This window comes from Panulirus ornatus, chromosome 7, assembly GCF_036320965.1.
Source record: "Panulirus ornatus isolate Po-2019 chromosome 7, ASM3632096v1, whole genome shotgun sequence".
Taxonomy (NCBI): Eukaryota; Metazoa; Arthropoda; class Malacostraca; order Decapoda; family Palinuridae; genus Panulirus; species Panulirus ornatus.
This window is the reverse complement of record NC_092230.1, coordinates 38,133,563-38,151,162: the sequence shown is the minus strand read 5'-3', so window position 1 is coordinate 38,151,162 and position 17,600 is coordinate 38,133,563. Positions and strand designations below refer to the sequence as shown.

Sequence of the window (17,600 nt, the reverse complement as noted above, 5' to 3'; positions counted from 1 at the left end):
TTAGGGAGAATAAAAAGATGTTCTGGAAGGAGGTAAATAAAGTGCGTAAGACAGGGGAGCAAATGGGAACTTCAGTGAAGGGCGCAAATGGGGAGGTGATAACAAGTAGTGGTGATGTGAGAAAGAGATGGAGTGAGTATTTTGAAGGTTTGTTGAATGTGTTTGATGATAGAGTGGCAGATATAGTGTGTTTTGGTCGAGGTGGTGTGCAAAGTGAGAGGGTTAGGGAAAATGATTTGGTAAACAGAGAAGAGGTAGTAAAAGCTTTGTGGGAGATGAAAGCCGGCAAGGCAGCAGGTTTGGATGGTATTGCAGTGGAATTTATTAAAAAAGGGGGTGACTGTATTATTGACTGGTTGGTAAGGTTATTTAATGTATGTATGACTCATGGTGAGGTGCCTGAGGATTGGCGGAATGCGTGCATAGTGCCATTGTACAAAGGCAAAGGGGATAAGAGTGAATGCTCAAATTTCAGAGGTATAAGTTTGTTGAGTATTCCTGGTAAATTATATGGGAGGGTATTGATTGAGAGGGTGAAGGCATGTACAGAGCATCAGATTGGGGAAGAGCAGTGTGGTTTCAGAAGTGGTAGAGGATGTGTGGATCAGGTGTTTGCTTTGAAGATTGTATGTGAGAAATACTTAGAAAAGCAAATGGATTTGTATGTAGCATTTATGGATCTGGAGAAGGCATATGATAGAGTTGATAGAGATGCTCTGTGGAAGGTATTAAGAATATATGGTGTGGGAGGAAAGTTGTTAGAAGCAGTGAAAAGTTTTTATCGAGGATGTAAGGCATGTGTACGTGTAGGAAGAGAGGAAAGTGATTGGTTCTCAGTGAATGTAGGTTTGCGGCAGGGGTGTGTGATGTCTCCATGGTTGTTTAATTTGTTTATGGATGGGGTTGTTAGGGAGGTGAATGCAAGAGTTTTGGAAAGAGGGGCAAGTATGAAGTCTGTTGTGGATGAGAGAGCTTGGGAAGTGAGTCAGTTGTTTTTTCGCTGATGATACAGCACTGGTGGCTGATTCATGTGAGAAACTGCAGAAGCTGGTGACTGAGTTTGGTAAAGTGTGTGAAAGAAGAAAGTTAAGAGTAAATGTGAATAAGAGCAAGGTTATTAGGTACAGTAGGGTTGAGGGTCAAGTCAATTGGGAGGTAAGTTTGAATGGAGAAAAACTGGAGGAAGTAAAGTGTTTTAGATATCTGGGAGTGGATCTGGCAGCGGATGGAACCATGGAAGCGGAAGTGGATCATAGGGTGGGGGAGGGGGCGAAAATCCTGGGAGCCTTGAAGAATGTGTGGAAGTCGAGAACATTATCTCGGAAAGCAAAAATGGGTATGTTTGAAGGAATAGTGGTTCCAACAATTTTGTATGGTTGCGAGGCGTGGGCTATGGATAGAGTTGTGCGCAGGAGGGTGGATGTGCTGGAAATGAGATGTTTGAGGACAATGTGTGGTGTGAGGTGGTTTGATCGAATAAGTAACGTAAGGGTAAGAGAGATGTGTGGAAATAAAAAGAGCGTGGTTGAGAGAGCAGAAGAGGGTGTTTTGAAATGGTTTGGGCACATGGAGAGAATGAGTGAGGAAAGATTGACCAAGAGGATATATGTGTCGGAGGTGGAGGGAACGAGAAGTGGGAGACCAAATTGGAGGTGGAAAGATGGAGTGAAAAAGATTTTGTGTGATCGGGGCCTGAACATGCAGGAGGGTGAAAGGAGGGCAAGGAATAGAGTGAATTGGATCGATGTGGTATACCGGGGTTAATGTGCTGTCAGTGGATTGAATCAGGGCATGTGAAGCGTCTGGGGTAAACCATGGAAAGCTGTGTAGGTATGTATATTTGCGTGTGTGGACGTGTATGTATATACATGTGTATGGGGGTGGGTTGGGCCATTTCTTTCGTCTGTTTCCTTGCGCTACCTCGCAAACGCGGGAGACAGCGACAAAGCAAAAAAAAAATATATGTATATATATATATATATATATATATATATATATATATATATATATATATATATATATATATATATATATATATATATATATATATATATATATATATATATATATATATATATATATATATATATATATATATATATATATATATATATATATATATATATATATATATATATATATATATATATATATATATTTTTTATATATATATATATATATATATATATATATATATATATATATATATATATATATATATATATATTTTATATATATATATATATATATATATATATATATATATATATATATTTTTTTTTTTCATACTATTCGCTATTTCCCGCGATAGCGAGGTAGCGTTAAGAACAGAGGACTGGGCCTTTGAGGGAATATCCTCACCTGGACCTCTTCTCTGTTCCTTCTTTTGGGGAAAAAAAAAAAAAAAATTAAATTACAAGATTTAAATGAACTAGCAGCAAAACAAAGATTATTTTTAAAATCTCCAACAGTGATTGCCAGGAAGCTTATTTTGGTGAAATTGTTAGAGTTAGAAAGGAAACTGACCAAGCACAAAGGCAACCAAAGAAGCATAGAAACCATAGAACAGTGAGTACTTTCATAGTACATTTGGATGAGAAGGGGAATCAACCCTCATGGGACACAGCTTAGGACTAGAGATGAAGTTAGCATGTTTCATTGGTACCAAGGAGTTAAGAATGGTCACGATGGGTTTTTCAAAATGGAGAAAGTTTATAGTTGATTCATAGCTTGTTACTGACTACAATTTCTAATATTCTGTTATTAAGTTTCTGAGAGTCCATAGGCATGTCTTAAATAGCCTCACAAGTTAAGTAAGTAATCTCAGTCTTTAGCTCACATAGTTACAACAACAATAAAAAAACTAACTAAAAGTAGTTTTATCTTTTATGTAAAATGCCTTGAAAGAAAACTCTGTATTGTAGTACAAACATATATGAATGAATTAAGAGTTATGTTATCTCTGGATTGCATATGTTTGTCAGGGTATAATTTGTATCTTTACTATACAGATTTTTCTTTCAATGTCTAGGATTAAGGAGAGACTACAGTATATTCTTTGTCAATGAAAATTTTGGGTTTGGAAATATTAATCACATGAGGCATGTTGCAGCCGTATAGAGTAGAAATGTAAACATCATTAACAAGGTTTAGCAGGAATCATCATTAAAAGCTTCAAGATTACAGTATGATCCATCGTTCTTCAAACTTTTTGAAATGGCTTATCAGACGCACATTGTACATAAGTAAATATGAACAATAATTGATAGTGTTTTGAGTACTCATTGCAGTGAGTTATATTTCTCCAAAGGGGTAACATTGTCTCTTTTTAGTGTTAAAAATAAGATTCTGCAAATGTAAATACTTCATAGTTCATAGTAGCTGGGGTTTTATTCATCACCTGTAAATAATAATGTCATTGCAGTCTCATATACTCTATACTGTTAACACTTTTTTTCTCACATTTGTAGGTCCAAAGTCTAACAGATGCCGCATACAAAAACGACAATGGAGTCACATTGCTGAGAGTTTCCATGGATCCATGTCATTGAATGAGGAGGTTCCAGATTTGCAACAACCCATCAATGTTTCTGGTGTGGATACTCGCATTTTGCAGCCGGGAGCCAACCCAAACTATGAAGGAACAGACAATGTGGCATTTGCTTGATTAGTTTACGTAACATAGATTTTTTTTAAGGAGTCTCATATAATATATTTTGGTACTAATATAAGAGGAAAGACAGTTTTATTCAGAATGGAAAATTATGTTCAGAATGTTTACATACTTTTTTCCCCAAATTGTAAAGGAAATATACAAATATCAATATTGCTAGCCATAGTGTAGTAGCAACATTACATAACATGAAGTGTAGGTTTGATCCCATGGCCAAGCATGGTTACTGGTGCATTGTATACCATTATATGCTTAGAGCCATTTACTGTCAGACCAAGGTCCCAGACTACTTAATTGCTTTTGCCTGGCAGGTTTCACCATATGACAAGTGGGAAGTGGCAACTTAATGTTAGCTTTATAAGTAGTGTTAGCTAGAATCATAACTATGCACTGTGTGGCACTATAGTGTGGATTGGTTTGTTTAAATATCTCAAATGCTCATTGGTAAGTCAGCCATTATTTGCCCTTATATTTCCCATACATGCATGAGTTCCAAATTAGTAGCCAAGTAACCCAGACACTTCTTTGCAGAGTGTCTGTCTTTAAAAGGTTAAAATACATAGATATGAAATTATTCAGATGAATAAAAACTTTGTCTTCTTTCAGTTTTGAGTCAAATGACAAGGTGGTACTACTTAAAATAGTCATGCTTAACCCTTTCACTGCTACATACTTAGACCCAACCCTCCTTTCTTGTTTAGGCTACCTGTTTGAGAAAAAATCAGTATTTTGATTGCAGTTATTATACAATACCAGGACCACTTTTATGGGGCTCCTTACATCTTTGTGTTCCAATCAGGATCAGTGAAATGGACTGCTTTAGTGTGAAGATCCTTGACATGACTTACTCCTTTTTTTGCACTGATGACAGTACAGCTTTGCCAAAAGTGACTTTTCACTTACAGTTTAACCACATGTAGTATTCGTGGCTTTATGGTCAGGATCTTCAGTATATTGTGTATCTCATTATCACTGTAGTTTTTTCTTTTTTGTTTTCTTACTTTTTTGCATGTGACCAGTCACCATCATCAGGAAGTTTACTTAGTTCATCAAAAGTAATTAACCATAATAATTACACATAATTAGGCTTATCTTGTAGTTCCTGAGGAGCGCAACATAGTTTTACTCCTTTTAAATATCTTGCTAAACACTGACTAGAAGGTGCACTAAATAAAACTTATTGCATAACAACACCTTGTGGGTAAGTAAAATGGATAACAATTCGTTACCTTTACTTGAGGTGTGAAAAATTCAGATTTTAAGACCTTATACGGGTCAGTTGTAGAGACCAGAAGAAAAAATTATGACCAGATATAGGTCATCAGCAGTGGAAGGATTAACAGAAAACAGTGTAGTCTCTAATTGGAAATCATTGCTTTCAGATGTAGATCAGCATTTAATGACACTGACCTTTTAGACATTCACAATTTAGAGTTGTAATGATGTAACACCAATATGATCAAGGTTTTTAGTTTTTAATGATAACTTTATGGATCCTTACATACTTTCATCGGCCAGAAAAGCTGTTCAGGAGCATTACATACACGTAATGTGATATAGTTTGATTTGCTTGAAGACCAATGAAATACTTTTACTTGGTAGGGGGTTTTTATTTCAGCATTATTGTATTGCGTGTGTTTAGAGCATTAAAATTAGTGAAAGAGGTATGTTATTTTTAAAAGAAATAAAGACTTAGTAAATGCCTATGTATACACACCAAGAAATTGATGGGATTTAAGTTTGTGCATAAAAATTTGGCAATATTAGGCACATTATTTGATATAATAGCAAAAAGTAAACTTACGTCAAATTTGCTTGGTCTGTGTGAACAGTTATGTTTATCCATGTCTTTTCCTTAGAGGTACTAATGTGTTGATTAAGTATTAATTTCCTCATGGTTAATATGTTGACATTATACTTTTATAAGGAATGATATTTCAGAAATTGCTTTAGCCAGGTTTGGACATTCATTTTTTATTAAAAATCTCAGATTTTAGCGGTGGGAAATGGTCCATAGCAGGTGCAGCAGATTAAAGTATCAGATTTACTCTCTAATTTTTTCTCACTATTGTGTGATAGTTACATGTCCATCATTCCACTTCATAAGGAATAAATGTATAAGACCAAAGATAGAAAGGAAGCTTATATTGCTGTTATTTTATTTTCTTGAACAATAATATTCTAATAGTTCTGGTAGTACTTAATAGTACTTATTTTCCCAGAAATAGGATTTAAGATTCTGTGGAACTCTGTATGTTTGTGTGATGTGGATATTGAGAACCACTCTATTATTTTTTTTTTTTTTTTTTTGCTTTCACTTAAAGGAAATCCTTTGATAGTGTCATATAAATTAGGTAATTTTTGTAATATTTTCGAATGGAACTTATTAACTCTGTCTAATCTTATAGAGTTTCTCTTATATAGATGATTTTTAGAATCCTAGTTGAAATATGAGGTAGATTGTTAAATTGCACACATACACACAGTGAATGTAGGTTTGCAGCAGGGGTGTGTGATGTCTCCATGGTTGTTTAATTTGTTTATGGATGGGGTTGTTAGGGAGGTGAATGCAAGAGTTTTGGAAAGAGGGGCAAGTATGCAGCCTGTTGTGGATGAGAGAGCTTGGGAAGTGAGTCAGTTGTTGTTCGCTGATGATACAGCGCTTTTGGCTTATTCATGTGAGAAACTGCAGAAGCTGGTGACTGAGTTTGGTGAAGTGTGTGAAAGAAGAAAGTTGAGAGTAAATGTGAATAAGAGCAAGGTTATTAGGTACAGTAGGGTTGAGGGTCAAGTCAATTGGGAGGTAAGTTTGAATGGAGAAAAACTGGAGGAAGTGAAGTGTTTTAGATATCTGGGAGTGGATATGGCAGCGGATGGAACCATGGAAGCAGAAGTGAATCATAGTGTGGGGGAGGGGGCAAAAATTCTGGGAGCCTTGAAGAATGTGTGGAAGTCGAGGACATTATCTCGGAAAGCAAAAAAGGGTGTGTTTGAAGGAATAGTGGTTCCAACAATGTTGTATGGTTGCAAGGCATGGGCTATGGATAGAGTTGTGCACAGGAGGGTGGATGAGCTGGAAATGAGATGTTTGTGGACAATATATGGTGTGAGGTGGTTTGATCGAGTAAGTAATAATAGGGTAAGAGAGATGTGTGGTAATAAAAAGAGTGTGGTTGAGAGAGCAGAAGAGGATGTTTTGAAATGGTTTGGTCACATGGAGAGAATGAGTAAGGAAAGACTGACCAAGGGGATATATGTGTCAGAGGTGGAGGGAACGAGAAGTGGGAGACCAGATTGGAGGTGGAAAGATGGAGTGAAAAAGATTTTGAGTGATCGGGGCCTGAACATGCAGGAGGGTGAAAGGCGTGCAAGGAATAGGGTGAATTGGAACGATGTGGTATACCGGGGTCAACATGCTGTCAATGGATTGAACCAGGGCATGTGAAGTGTCTGGGGTAAACCTGGAATGTTCTGTGGGGCCTGGATGTGGAAAGGGTGCTGTGGTTTCGGTGCATTATTACATGACAGCTAGAGACTGAGTGTGAACGAATGTGGCCTCTGTTGTCTTTTCCTAGCGCTACCTCACACACGAGTGGGGAGGGGGTTGTTATTCCATGTGTGGCGGGGTGGCGATGGGAATGAATAAAGGCAGATAGTATGAATTATGTACATGTGTATATATGTATATGTCTGTGTGTGTATATATATGTATACATTGAGATGTATAGGTATGTATATTTGCGTGTGTGGACTTGTATGTATATACATGTGTATGTGGGTGGATTGGGCCATTCTTTCGTCAGTTTCCTTGCGCTACCTCGCTAACGCGGGAGACAGCGACAAAGTAAAATAATATATCTATATATATATATATATATATATATATATATATATATATATATATATATATATATATATATCCAGGCCCCACAAAACTTTCCATGGTTTACCCCAGCCTCTTCACATGCCTTAGTTCAGTCCATTAACAGCACGTCAACCCCAGTATACCACATTGTTCCAATCACTTTTTCTTGCACACCTCACCCTCCTGTATGTTCAGGCCCCGATCGCCCAAAATCTTTTCTTTTTCACTCCATCCCTCCACCTCCAGTTTGGTCTCCTGCTTCTCCATGTTCCCTCCACCTCTGACACATATATCCTCTTTGTCAACCTGTCCTCACTCATTCTCTCCATGCATCCAAAACATTTCAAAACACCTTCTGCCCTCTCAACCACACACCTTTTATTTCTTACCCTTTAATTACTTACTTGATCAAACCACCTCACACCACATATTGTCCTCAAACATCTCATTTCCAACATATCCACCCTCCTCCGCAAAACCCTATCTATAGCCCATGCCTCACAACCATATAATATTGTTGGAACTACTATTCCTTTAAGCATACCCGTTTTTGCTCCGAGATAAGTCTCTTTCCATGCATTTTTCATTGTTACCAGAACCTTTGCCCCCTCCTCCACCCGGTGAACCACTTCTATGGCTCCATTCACTGCATAGTCCACTCCCAGATATCTAAAATACTTCACATCCTCCAATTTTCTCTATTCAATCTTATATCCCAATTAACTTGTCCATCAACCCTACTGAACCTAATAACCTTACTCTTATTCACATTTACTCTCAACCTTCTCCTTTCAAGCAGTTTTCCAAACTCAGTAACCAACTTTTGCAGTTTCTCACTTGAATCAACCACCAGAGCCTTTTACGACATGCAGGGATTTTTTTTTTTCGTTTGTTTTCTGTGCTACATCAGCGAGGCAGTGCCAGGAACAGATGCAGAAATAACCTCAATCACTCATATCCACTCTCTGGCCATCGCATTGAATGCACTGAAACCAGAGCTTCCTGTCCACAACCAGGCCTTGTAGATCTTTCCATGGTTTCCCCCAACTGCTTCATATTCCTTGGCTCAGCCCTTAGACCGCATGTAATTCCTTTATGCCACATCACTCTAGTTTGCTTTATCCCTTGCATGCCTCACACCACACCCATGCAAACACTCAAAATCTTTTTCACTTCATCCATTCACACCTGCCATTTCCTCTCGTACATCTCCCAGGCACTCGTTCTCTTTCCCTACAGATATCTTTTATTGGCAGCTTAACTTCAACTTCTACAGCCCAACACTTACTACCCTTTCTCACATGCTGGCAACATGCCTTCCACATTCCTCATACTTCTCCCACACATGTAAGCACTGCTTCTCTAAATACCTTCCATTCCTCATCCACTCACCTAATTTCATATACTCTCACCTTTTGCCAGTCTTCATCCTCATGGTATCTCCTATACACAAATATCTTTCACAGGCTCACTGGTTTCACTATCCTCTTGCCTTCTATATATTTTCCTCTTTTTTCTTAAAGCCACTACAAACTTTCACACTTGTCTCAACCAAGAAGTGATGAGACATTCCACCAGCTACCTTTCTAAGGACATATACATCCAAAAGTCTTCCCTTTTAATGCCTGTCAGCACCAATTCTTTTTGATCCCCTGTTTCACATTACAAAAATAACCCTAACTACTCAAAACTCGTATTTTCTGATAACATGAATTAGGAAGTGAAGTTCATTATCCAGGAACCATGGCATTGTGGTGAAATTAGCCAGGAACCATGGCATTATGGTGAAAGAATGTGTGAGTTTTCAGTGAAGAAGCAGGAGTGTAAATACCTCTAGCCTCAAATTCAAAAGAAAGGTTTAGAAAGAGGGAGGAATAGAACAATATAAGATGTCATAAGGCCAAGGAGCTTCAGGATGTGCTGTGGCAAAGATACCAATGATCTCCAGCTAGCCAGCATTTTTAAGGCATAAGAGAGCAAGGCATGAATGTAGCAGGATACGAAAGTAGGAGCACCTTGTGTTGGTCTTGAAAACAAAGTTTACTAAAGAGATAAGATCTCACCTGATAGTAAGGAAGAAAGAAGGCAAAACAGACAGTTAGCTATCATAATGATAGACAGCTTTAAGTTTCAAGATAACCCATTCAGACTGAACATACTGGGAAGAGTAACTGTAGGGAAAAAATGCATAGTGGTGTTAGAATTATATAATCCTCCAAGGAATTGCAACAGTCCAGAACAACATAATAATAAGGAGAATGATCAGGATGGTACATGAAGAAGTGAAATACTCACTTCTTCGAGATGGTAAAGTACTGATAATGGGGAATTTCAAATATAAAGAAATGGTTTAGGTGAATTAGGATTCACACGTTGATAAGGAGTCATGGAGACACAGTCCTTGGAGCATATACAGGAAAATTTTTCATACCTACGTGTCAGAGAACAGACTAGGATTGAAAGGGAATGATACATCATCATTACTTTATCTTATCTTCCCACATACTTGCATGAATGTTGAGAATGTCATATATGACACACCAGTTGGAAAAAGTGGTCATATAATGCTCAAGTTTGACTCTGTGGTAAATGAGATATTAAAAGCAGAGGTGAGACAAAGCATAAAGAGGAGATATAATTATGAAAACTACACAACCCTCAATTATATGATAGATCTTTGTGGTGAGGGGTTCAGTGAAATGTACAGTGAAGTAGAAATTTGGGTACCTCTAACCTCAAATACAGAGGGAATGGTAAGAAAGAGGAAAGAATTATGTAGTAAAAGATATCAAAGAGCATTGGAGCTTCAAGATGTAATGAAGATATTGATGACACTCCTGCCAGCCAGCATTTGCAACGTATATGAGAGTAATGAACAAGTATAGCAGGATAAGAAAGGGGAAACAGAGAAACATGTAGAGTATTGTGAACAAGGCAGGAGAAAAATTCAAAACTTTAACCAAGATTCATCAGACTTTTCCCTAAATTCATCAGGAGTCATTTGTCAGTTAAAAAGCAGCTAATTAGGCTAGGGGATTTAGAGGAAATAATTATAAAGGATGATGTAAAGACAAGTTCAAAAGTGTTTTCAAAGTGTAAGACCCAATGACTTTAACACCAGTGAGATGGAATGAGGACAAGATTTTAGAGAACGTTGAGATGTATAGAAAAGACATCAATAAAATACAGAGGTCTTGACCCAAATAAGTATCATGGTCCAGACAAAATTTCACCATATGTATGTGCTGATGTGTGAAGATATGTTAGATAAGCCTCTTGAAATACTGTTGAAGATGTCATTGTAGAAAATCATAGTGCCAATGGACAGAAGTCATACCACTTTGTGAAAAAGAAAGCCAAGAGACACTGAATTACAGACCAGTCTCACTGTTTAGAGTGGTCTGTAAGGTTCTGGAAAGATGACCTGAACATAAATGGATGACTTTAAACTGTGGAGAAATTACCTAAATGAGAGATGGCAAGGGTACATGTAGGGAAAGGATGTCACATGTGACAAATATCTTAGATTTCTATGAGAAAATGAGCTGTGTCTTAGACAAAAGGTTAGGCTGAGTGGATTGCTTGTATCTGAACTGCCAGAAAGCACTTATCATGCTGGAGGCTGATTAAGAAACTGGATCACCAAGCAGGAGTAAGAGGGGAAACTTCCTTGATGCATATAAGATTATCTCAGTGGAAGGGAACAAAGGATGTATGTCAGTGGAGCTTTCTCCAAATGAGACAAGGTGATCAGCAGAGTGCCAAAGGGTTCTGTCGTAAGACCATGTTGTGTAAATGACTTGCCTGGAGGGATGGACTTCTACCTGAATATGTTTGCAGTGAGAAGTGAGGAAGATTCCATCAACTTACATGGGGACTTGAACAAACTTCAAGTTGATCTTGAACATTGTTGATGAAATTTAAGCCAAGTAAATGTAAGTAATAAGGATGTGATAATGAGAGAAGACTTCAGTATTACCATTATTTAGCAGGAGATAAGCTTCACATTTCTGTGTATGAGGACTTTGGAGTCAAAATCATTCCTAACCTTTCATCAGAGTTTCACATTAGGTGAATAGTGGAGACAAAGTCTGCTGGCAAAAATTAGAATTGCTCAAGTAAAAGGTTGAGGAAATAGCAAGGTCTTCATATTATACATAAGGCCAAAAGTAGAATAGGCATCTTAGATTTGGTTACAGCATCTAAAGAAGCACATAGAGGTAATAGAGAAGATCCAGGGAGTGCAACCAAGATGGTACCAGAATTAAAAATGAGCTGAGTTACAGGAAAAGACTAGAGACTTTCGATTTGTTCACCTTGGAGGGGAAGAGTGAGGATGACCGGATCACAACCTTTAAGTTTTTGAAACCTAATGATGACTTTGTAAACGGTTCCTCGAAATATATAAGGATATAGTGACCAAAGGACATGACATGTAGTCGAGCAAGAATTTTGTTTCCTTCTTTTACCAGATTAACATATTGACCTCCCAGTAGTTTTTTATGAACATCCATAAAACCTTTTACTTTACAAAGGTACAGTGCATCTGTAGTCATGTAGCACATGACCTTTATATAAGCCTTTGAATTACATGAAAGCACCTCCGTACTACCTCATGTGTTTGCAGCATTTGTTCAGTGTCTCTGTGTACCCTTACCACATTATCGTGTGCATGTGGAATACATACTTCAATCCAATGATACTTTCAAAGTTATATTTGGATAAAAACTTTACAGATATCATTGCCCTGGTGCTCACACTGCTGACACTGATGGCTGTTTTTCTGACAATGTATACATTAAGTCTGTTAAATGTTCTGCCTCACATAAGCTTACAAACACACTCACTTGAAGATGGCAGTATCCTCTGTTACCTTGTATTTCATCCTTATGTATACCTGCCATGATGTTGCATTTTCATTTCACATATTTCTATGTACAAACAAGTAATGGTGGCCTCATTTGTGAAAGGAGCATGAAATCATTGTAACAAATGATTTTGGTTGTTAAACCATCTAAATCTCAGAGTGTATATATTAATCCTTTCACTGTGAATGGGAAAACAGCCCTCCTCCCTCAGGGCAGCTTGAACAGAAAGTGAATATTAAGTGTATTTCTCATTTTCACCATGGCATTGAACAGAGAACTTTTCCCTAATCACAAATATGTAGAAATAGTTTAATTGTACTGATTTTACCTCTACTGAAGATGTCACAAAGGGTGTGACGAGTCAGTCAGTGCTACCAGACAGGAGTATGCTCACATTTTTCTCATTTCTAATATATCAGTACCATGTTGTTTGCATTATTCATTTTCATTGTGACAGCACATATATAGATAATTGTTTTTCATAAAAATATTGAAATATTTAGTGAAAGGTTCCATGTAAATTGTACAGAAGTTTACTCCCCAGCTGTGGGAATTTGTTGTACTCTTCTCTGAGACATCTTTAGGATAACAAAGCCCCTTAGCCTCTTGTTTTCTATCATATATATGAGGCTCAGTCTTGATCACCTCTGCCATTATGCTACTGTAATTGCATGATTTTGAGGGTACAAAGTTTAAAAGAGTGCATGTAATTCATAATCCAAAGCAAAATGGTAGGAGATTGATGGTCACAGCAAAAGAAGAAAAGCCAAACTATTTTGGGGAAAATGCAACATGTGCTATCTTGCTTTGCCTTTTGAAGATATGCATGATAATGAAATCATCATAAATTGTATTTCATGAAGCTCAAGATGATAATAGATGTGTTTGTATGACATATATTGAGAATTTTCTCATGCATATACTCATAAAACAGTTTGATATGAGTACTTTAAACATATATAACCTTTTTGTAGGCTACTTATATTGGTATAAGCAACAGGTAAAAATTATCATGCTAACTGTGAAAAAGCTATCATTTAATAGATTTAAAAGTAAAGAATGTTATGAGATTAGAATATCTTGACATTATGCAAAATACTTCTTTCTTTTTTTCGCACATGATGCCATGACATTATGCAAAATACTTCTTTCTTTTTTTCGCACATGATGCCATTACCTGCTTTATTGAGGTTGTAATGGGAACAGACGAAGAAAGACCACATCCACTCGCATCCATTCTCTAGCTGTCATGTGTATGCACCGAAACCAGGCCCCAGAGACCTTTCCAAGGTTTACCCTTGATGCTTCACATGCCCTGTTTCAGTCCATTGACAGCATGTCAACCTCAGTATGCCACATCATTCCAATTCACTGTATCATATGCATGCCTTTCTCCCTGCTGCATGTTCAGGCCCTGATGGATCAAAACCTTTATTTTTTTACTCTTTCCTTCCATTTGGGCTCCCTGTTCTCCTCATTTCCTCCAATTCTGACACATATATCCTCTTTGTCAACCTTTCCTCTCAGTATGTTGATACCGTTTCAGCACACCCTCTTCAGCTGTCTTAAACACACTCTAAATTTTATTACTACAACTCACTCTTACCCTTTCATTACTTACTCGATCAAACCACCTCACATTACATACTGTCCACAAGCATTTAATTTCCAATACATTCACCTTCCTCTGCACAGCTGACTTATCTATAACCGTTGCCTCCCATCCATATAATTTTGTTGGTACTAATATACCATCAAACATACCCATTTTTGCCCAAACAGATAATGATCTCTCTTTCCACAACATTCTTCCCAGAACCTTTGCCCCCTCACCCACCCTATGACTCACTGATGCTTTCATGATTCCTTTGGCTGCCATGTCCACTCTCAGGTATCTAAAACACTTCACTTCCTCCAATTTTATCTCCATTCAAACTCATTCATTAACTTCTGCAGTTTCTCATTTGAATCTGCCACCAGTGCTGTAATATCAGCCCTTTCATCCCCCAAAGACTGCTTACTTACCACTCTTTCCAAGACTCTTTGCATTTATCTCCCTCACCACCCCAACTGCATAAACAAATTGAACAACCATGTTGACATCCCACAAACAAACCATCACTTGGAACTCTCCCCTCTTCTTACTCCTACACATGTCTTACACCTTTGATAAAAACCTCTGCTTTTAGCAGCATTTCTCTCACACCATATATTTTTAAGAGCTTCCACAAGGCATCTCTGTCCACCCTATCAATATGCTTACCCCTTGATAAAGACTTATCTCTGCTTTTAGCAGCATTTCTCCCATACTATATATTTTCAAGATCTTCCACAAGGCATCTCTGTCAACCCTATCATATGCTCTCTCCAGATCCATAAATGCCTCATACTAATTCATCTGTTTCTCTAAGTATTTCTCTCATTCTTTAAAGCAAACACCTGATCCAGACAACTTTTACCATTTCTGAAACCATATTGCTCCTCCCCAATCTGATGCTCTGTACATGCCTTCACCCTCTCAATCAGTACTCTCCCTTACAACTTACCAGATACACTCAAATTCATGCCTCTGTAGTTTGAGCACTCAGCTTTATCCCTGTTGCCTTTACACAATGCCACTGTACATACATTCCGCCAATCCTCAGGCACCTCATCTTGATCCATACATGTATTGAAAATCCGTACCCAACTAATCAGCAACAGTCATCCCCTTTCTCAATTAATTCAGCTACAGTACCATCCACTCTAGCTGCCTTGCCACATTTCATCTTGCTTTCACCACCTCTTTCCTCCTTATCAAACCACTTTCCATGACTCTGACTTCACATACCACTCCAACCCAAACCACTACATATGCCACCCTATCATCTAATGTATTCAACAGTCCATCAAAGGACTCTATTTCTTCCTCATGTCCTCAGTTCCCCTTTTGCTCCCTTCCTGATGTCCCTACTTGTTCTCCGTTTTTCACACATAATTAACCTTCTTCCAAAACATCTTTGTTTTTCACACATAATTAACCTTCTTCCAAAACATCTTTATCTTCTCTCAGAAGTTTACTGATATGTACTCACCTCAACTCTTACTTGCCATCTTTTCCAGCCTCTGCAACTTTCTCTTGACCTGCTGCCACTTTTTTACATATCCCAATAATTTGCACTCCTTCCTTGCAAGTGCTCCCCAAATGCCTTCCTTTTTTTGTTTCACAAGCAACTTCTTCATTCCACCACTCAATACCATTTCTAATCTGCCCTCCTCCTACATGCACCTCTTTCACTTGCCAGTACTGTTTCCCTAAGTATCTTCCATTTCTTATTCATTCCCCATTCTTTATTGACTCTCACCTTCTGCCATTCATCACTCAATCTCTCAATTTCTTCACATAAATTTTTTCCAGTCTAACTAACTCTTACCATCTTTTCTCACTGGTATTGTTTCCTCTTCTCCAAAAAAATCTACGAATCTTCACCCTCGCCTCCATGTGATAATGCTCAAACATTCCACCTGCTGCTGCTCTCTGTGCATTTACATCCAAAAGTCTCTTTTACACTCCTGTCACTTAACATGTAATCCAATAATGCCCAATGACCATTTCTTCAACTCACATGTATACTTGTCCCACTTTTTAAACCAGGAATTCCCATTCAACAATCCTTTTTCAGCACACCATTCCATAGGCTGTTCATTCCCATTTTTGATACTGAATACCCCATGCCTTCCAGTTATACTCTCAACTTCAACATCACTCACCATCACATTCAAATCACCCATCAGTAATATCTGGTCTCTTACATCAAAACTGCTGACACACTCACTCAGCTGCTCCCCAATAAACTTGCTTCTCATGGTCTTTGATCTTTCTTCTCATGGCTGTGTAAGAAATAATAGGTGCTCATCTCATGCCATCCACTTTCATTTTTACCCACATCAGTCTAGAATTTACTTCCGTACACTCTGTCACACACTCCCATAACTATCCAGGGGTACTACTACTCCTTCCTTAGCTCTTGTCCTCTCACCTACCCCTAACTTTGCTCCCAAGACATTTCCAAACCATTCTTCCCCTTGAGCTTTGTTTCCCTCAGAGACAGAACATCCAGATTTCTTTCCTCAAACATACTACCTGTCTCTTCTCTTCTCATCTGCATTACATCCACACATTTAGACACCCCAATCGGAGCCTTCGAGGAGGATGAGCACTCCCTGCTTGGTTCCTCCTGTTGCATCCTACTACACGGAGAGAGTACAGATAAAGAATTCTCTCTCCCCTACGCCAGGGACACTTTTGTTTCATTATTATACTCGTACCTAAATACTGTGAAAAGAATGTTAGTTACCAGGTTTATCGGTTGTGAAAAATTCATTTGCTATTACACTTGTTTCATAGGGATAGGTATTTTATGACACCAAGAAAACATAATTTAACCTTTCAGGGATATTTATTCCCACTGTGAAACCACTGGACAAGTTGTATATATGAAGATTGTAAGTGTAGAGTTAGTGTATCATATCATGAAATATATCTGATTTTCTACTCTTTCCATTACAATTTTTCCAGTTTTCAGTATTTTCTTTTTTTTTTCCAATTTGACAATTTGAACAAGGTGTAGTGATACTTTTGGAAATATGGGATATCCTTAAGAAGTATGCAGTGCATACTTTGTGAAAATTGGTATTGATGTTTACCATGTTTATAGAATGCTATGCTATGTGTAGTATTTTGATATCACTGATAAAGAACCAGAGTTATTTATTTTTCTTCCTGTGTGAAGATAACAAATGTATATTATTATTATCACAACTCTGTTTTCTAAATTGTTAAATAAATCAAATAAATCAGACTGATTTTCCTTTCATTTTCTTGTTAGACATTAAGCTAATATGACTTTATATGACTTTGCAACATGATTTCAGTTTAGGCAGCTGAATGTACATCATTCACAAGCCAAACAAACAAAAAGACCACACCTTACGCAAAAACAAATTTAGGAAATTGAGAAAGCAAGCTATGCAACATTACATTGTCACAGGCCATTCCAAACAAATTTCAACTGAGCACTTAATAATGCAGTAGCCCCAATGTTTTCTGCAACAGCCTCCACCTCACCCAGACAAGTTAGAGTTACTAAAACAGTGACCAATCTTAATAGCTCCTTCGTCAACTTTCTTCCCCTTAACTTTTGTTTCGGAGTAA

At 37.6% G+C, this 17,600-nt stretch overlaps 1 protein-coding gene across 1 annotated transcript in view; it reads left to right on the top strand.

Moving 5' to 3' along the window:
* The window catches only part of LOC139749541 (NPC intracellular cholesterol transporter 1-like), a 247,767-nt gene extending 230,520 nt beyond the window's left edge, over positions 1 to 17,247 (top strand). Inside the window, exon 23 of the mRNA XM_071663526.1 lies at positions 3,471 to 17,247. Within this exon, the coding sequence (XP_071519627.1) occupies positions 3,471 to 3,667 (197 nt within the window). The 3' untranslated portion in view covers positions 3,668 to 17,247. The remainder of the gene's footprint in view (positions 1 to 3,470) is intronic.
* The last annotated feature ends 353 nt before the right edge of the window (positions 17,248 to 17,600 follow it).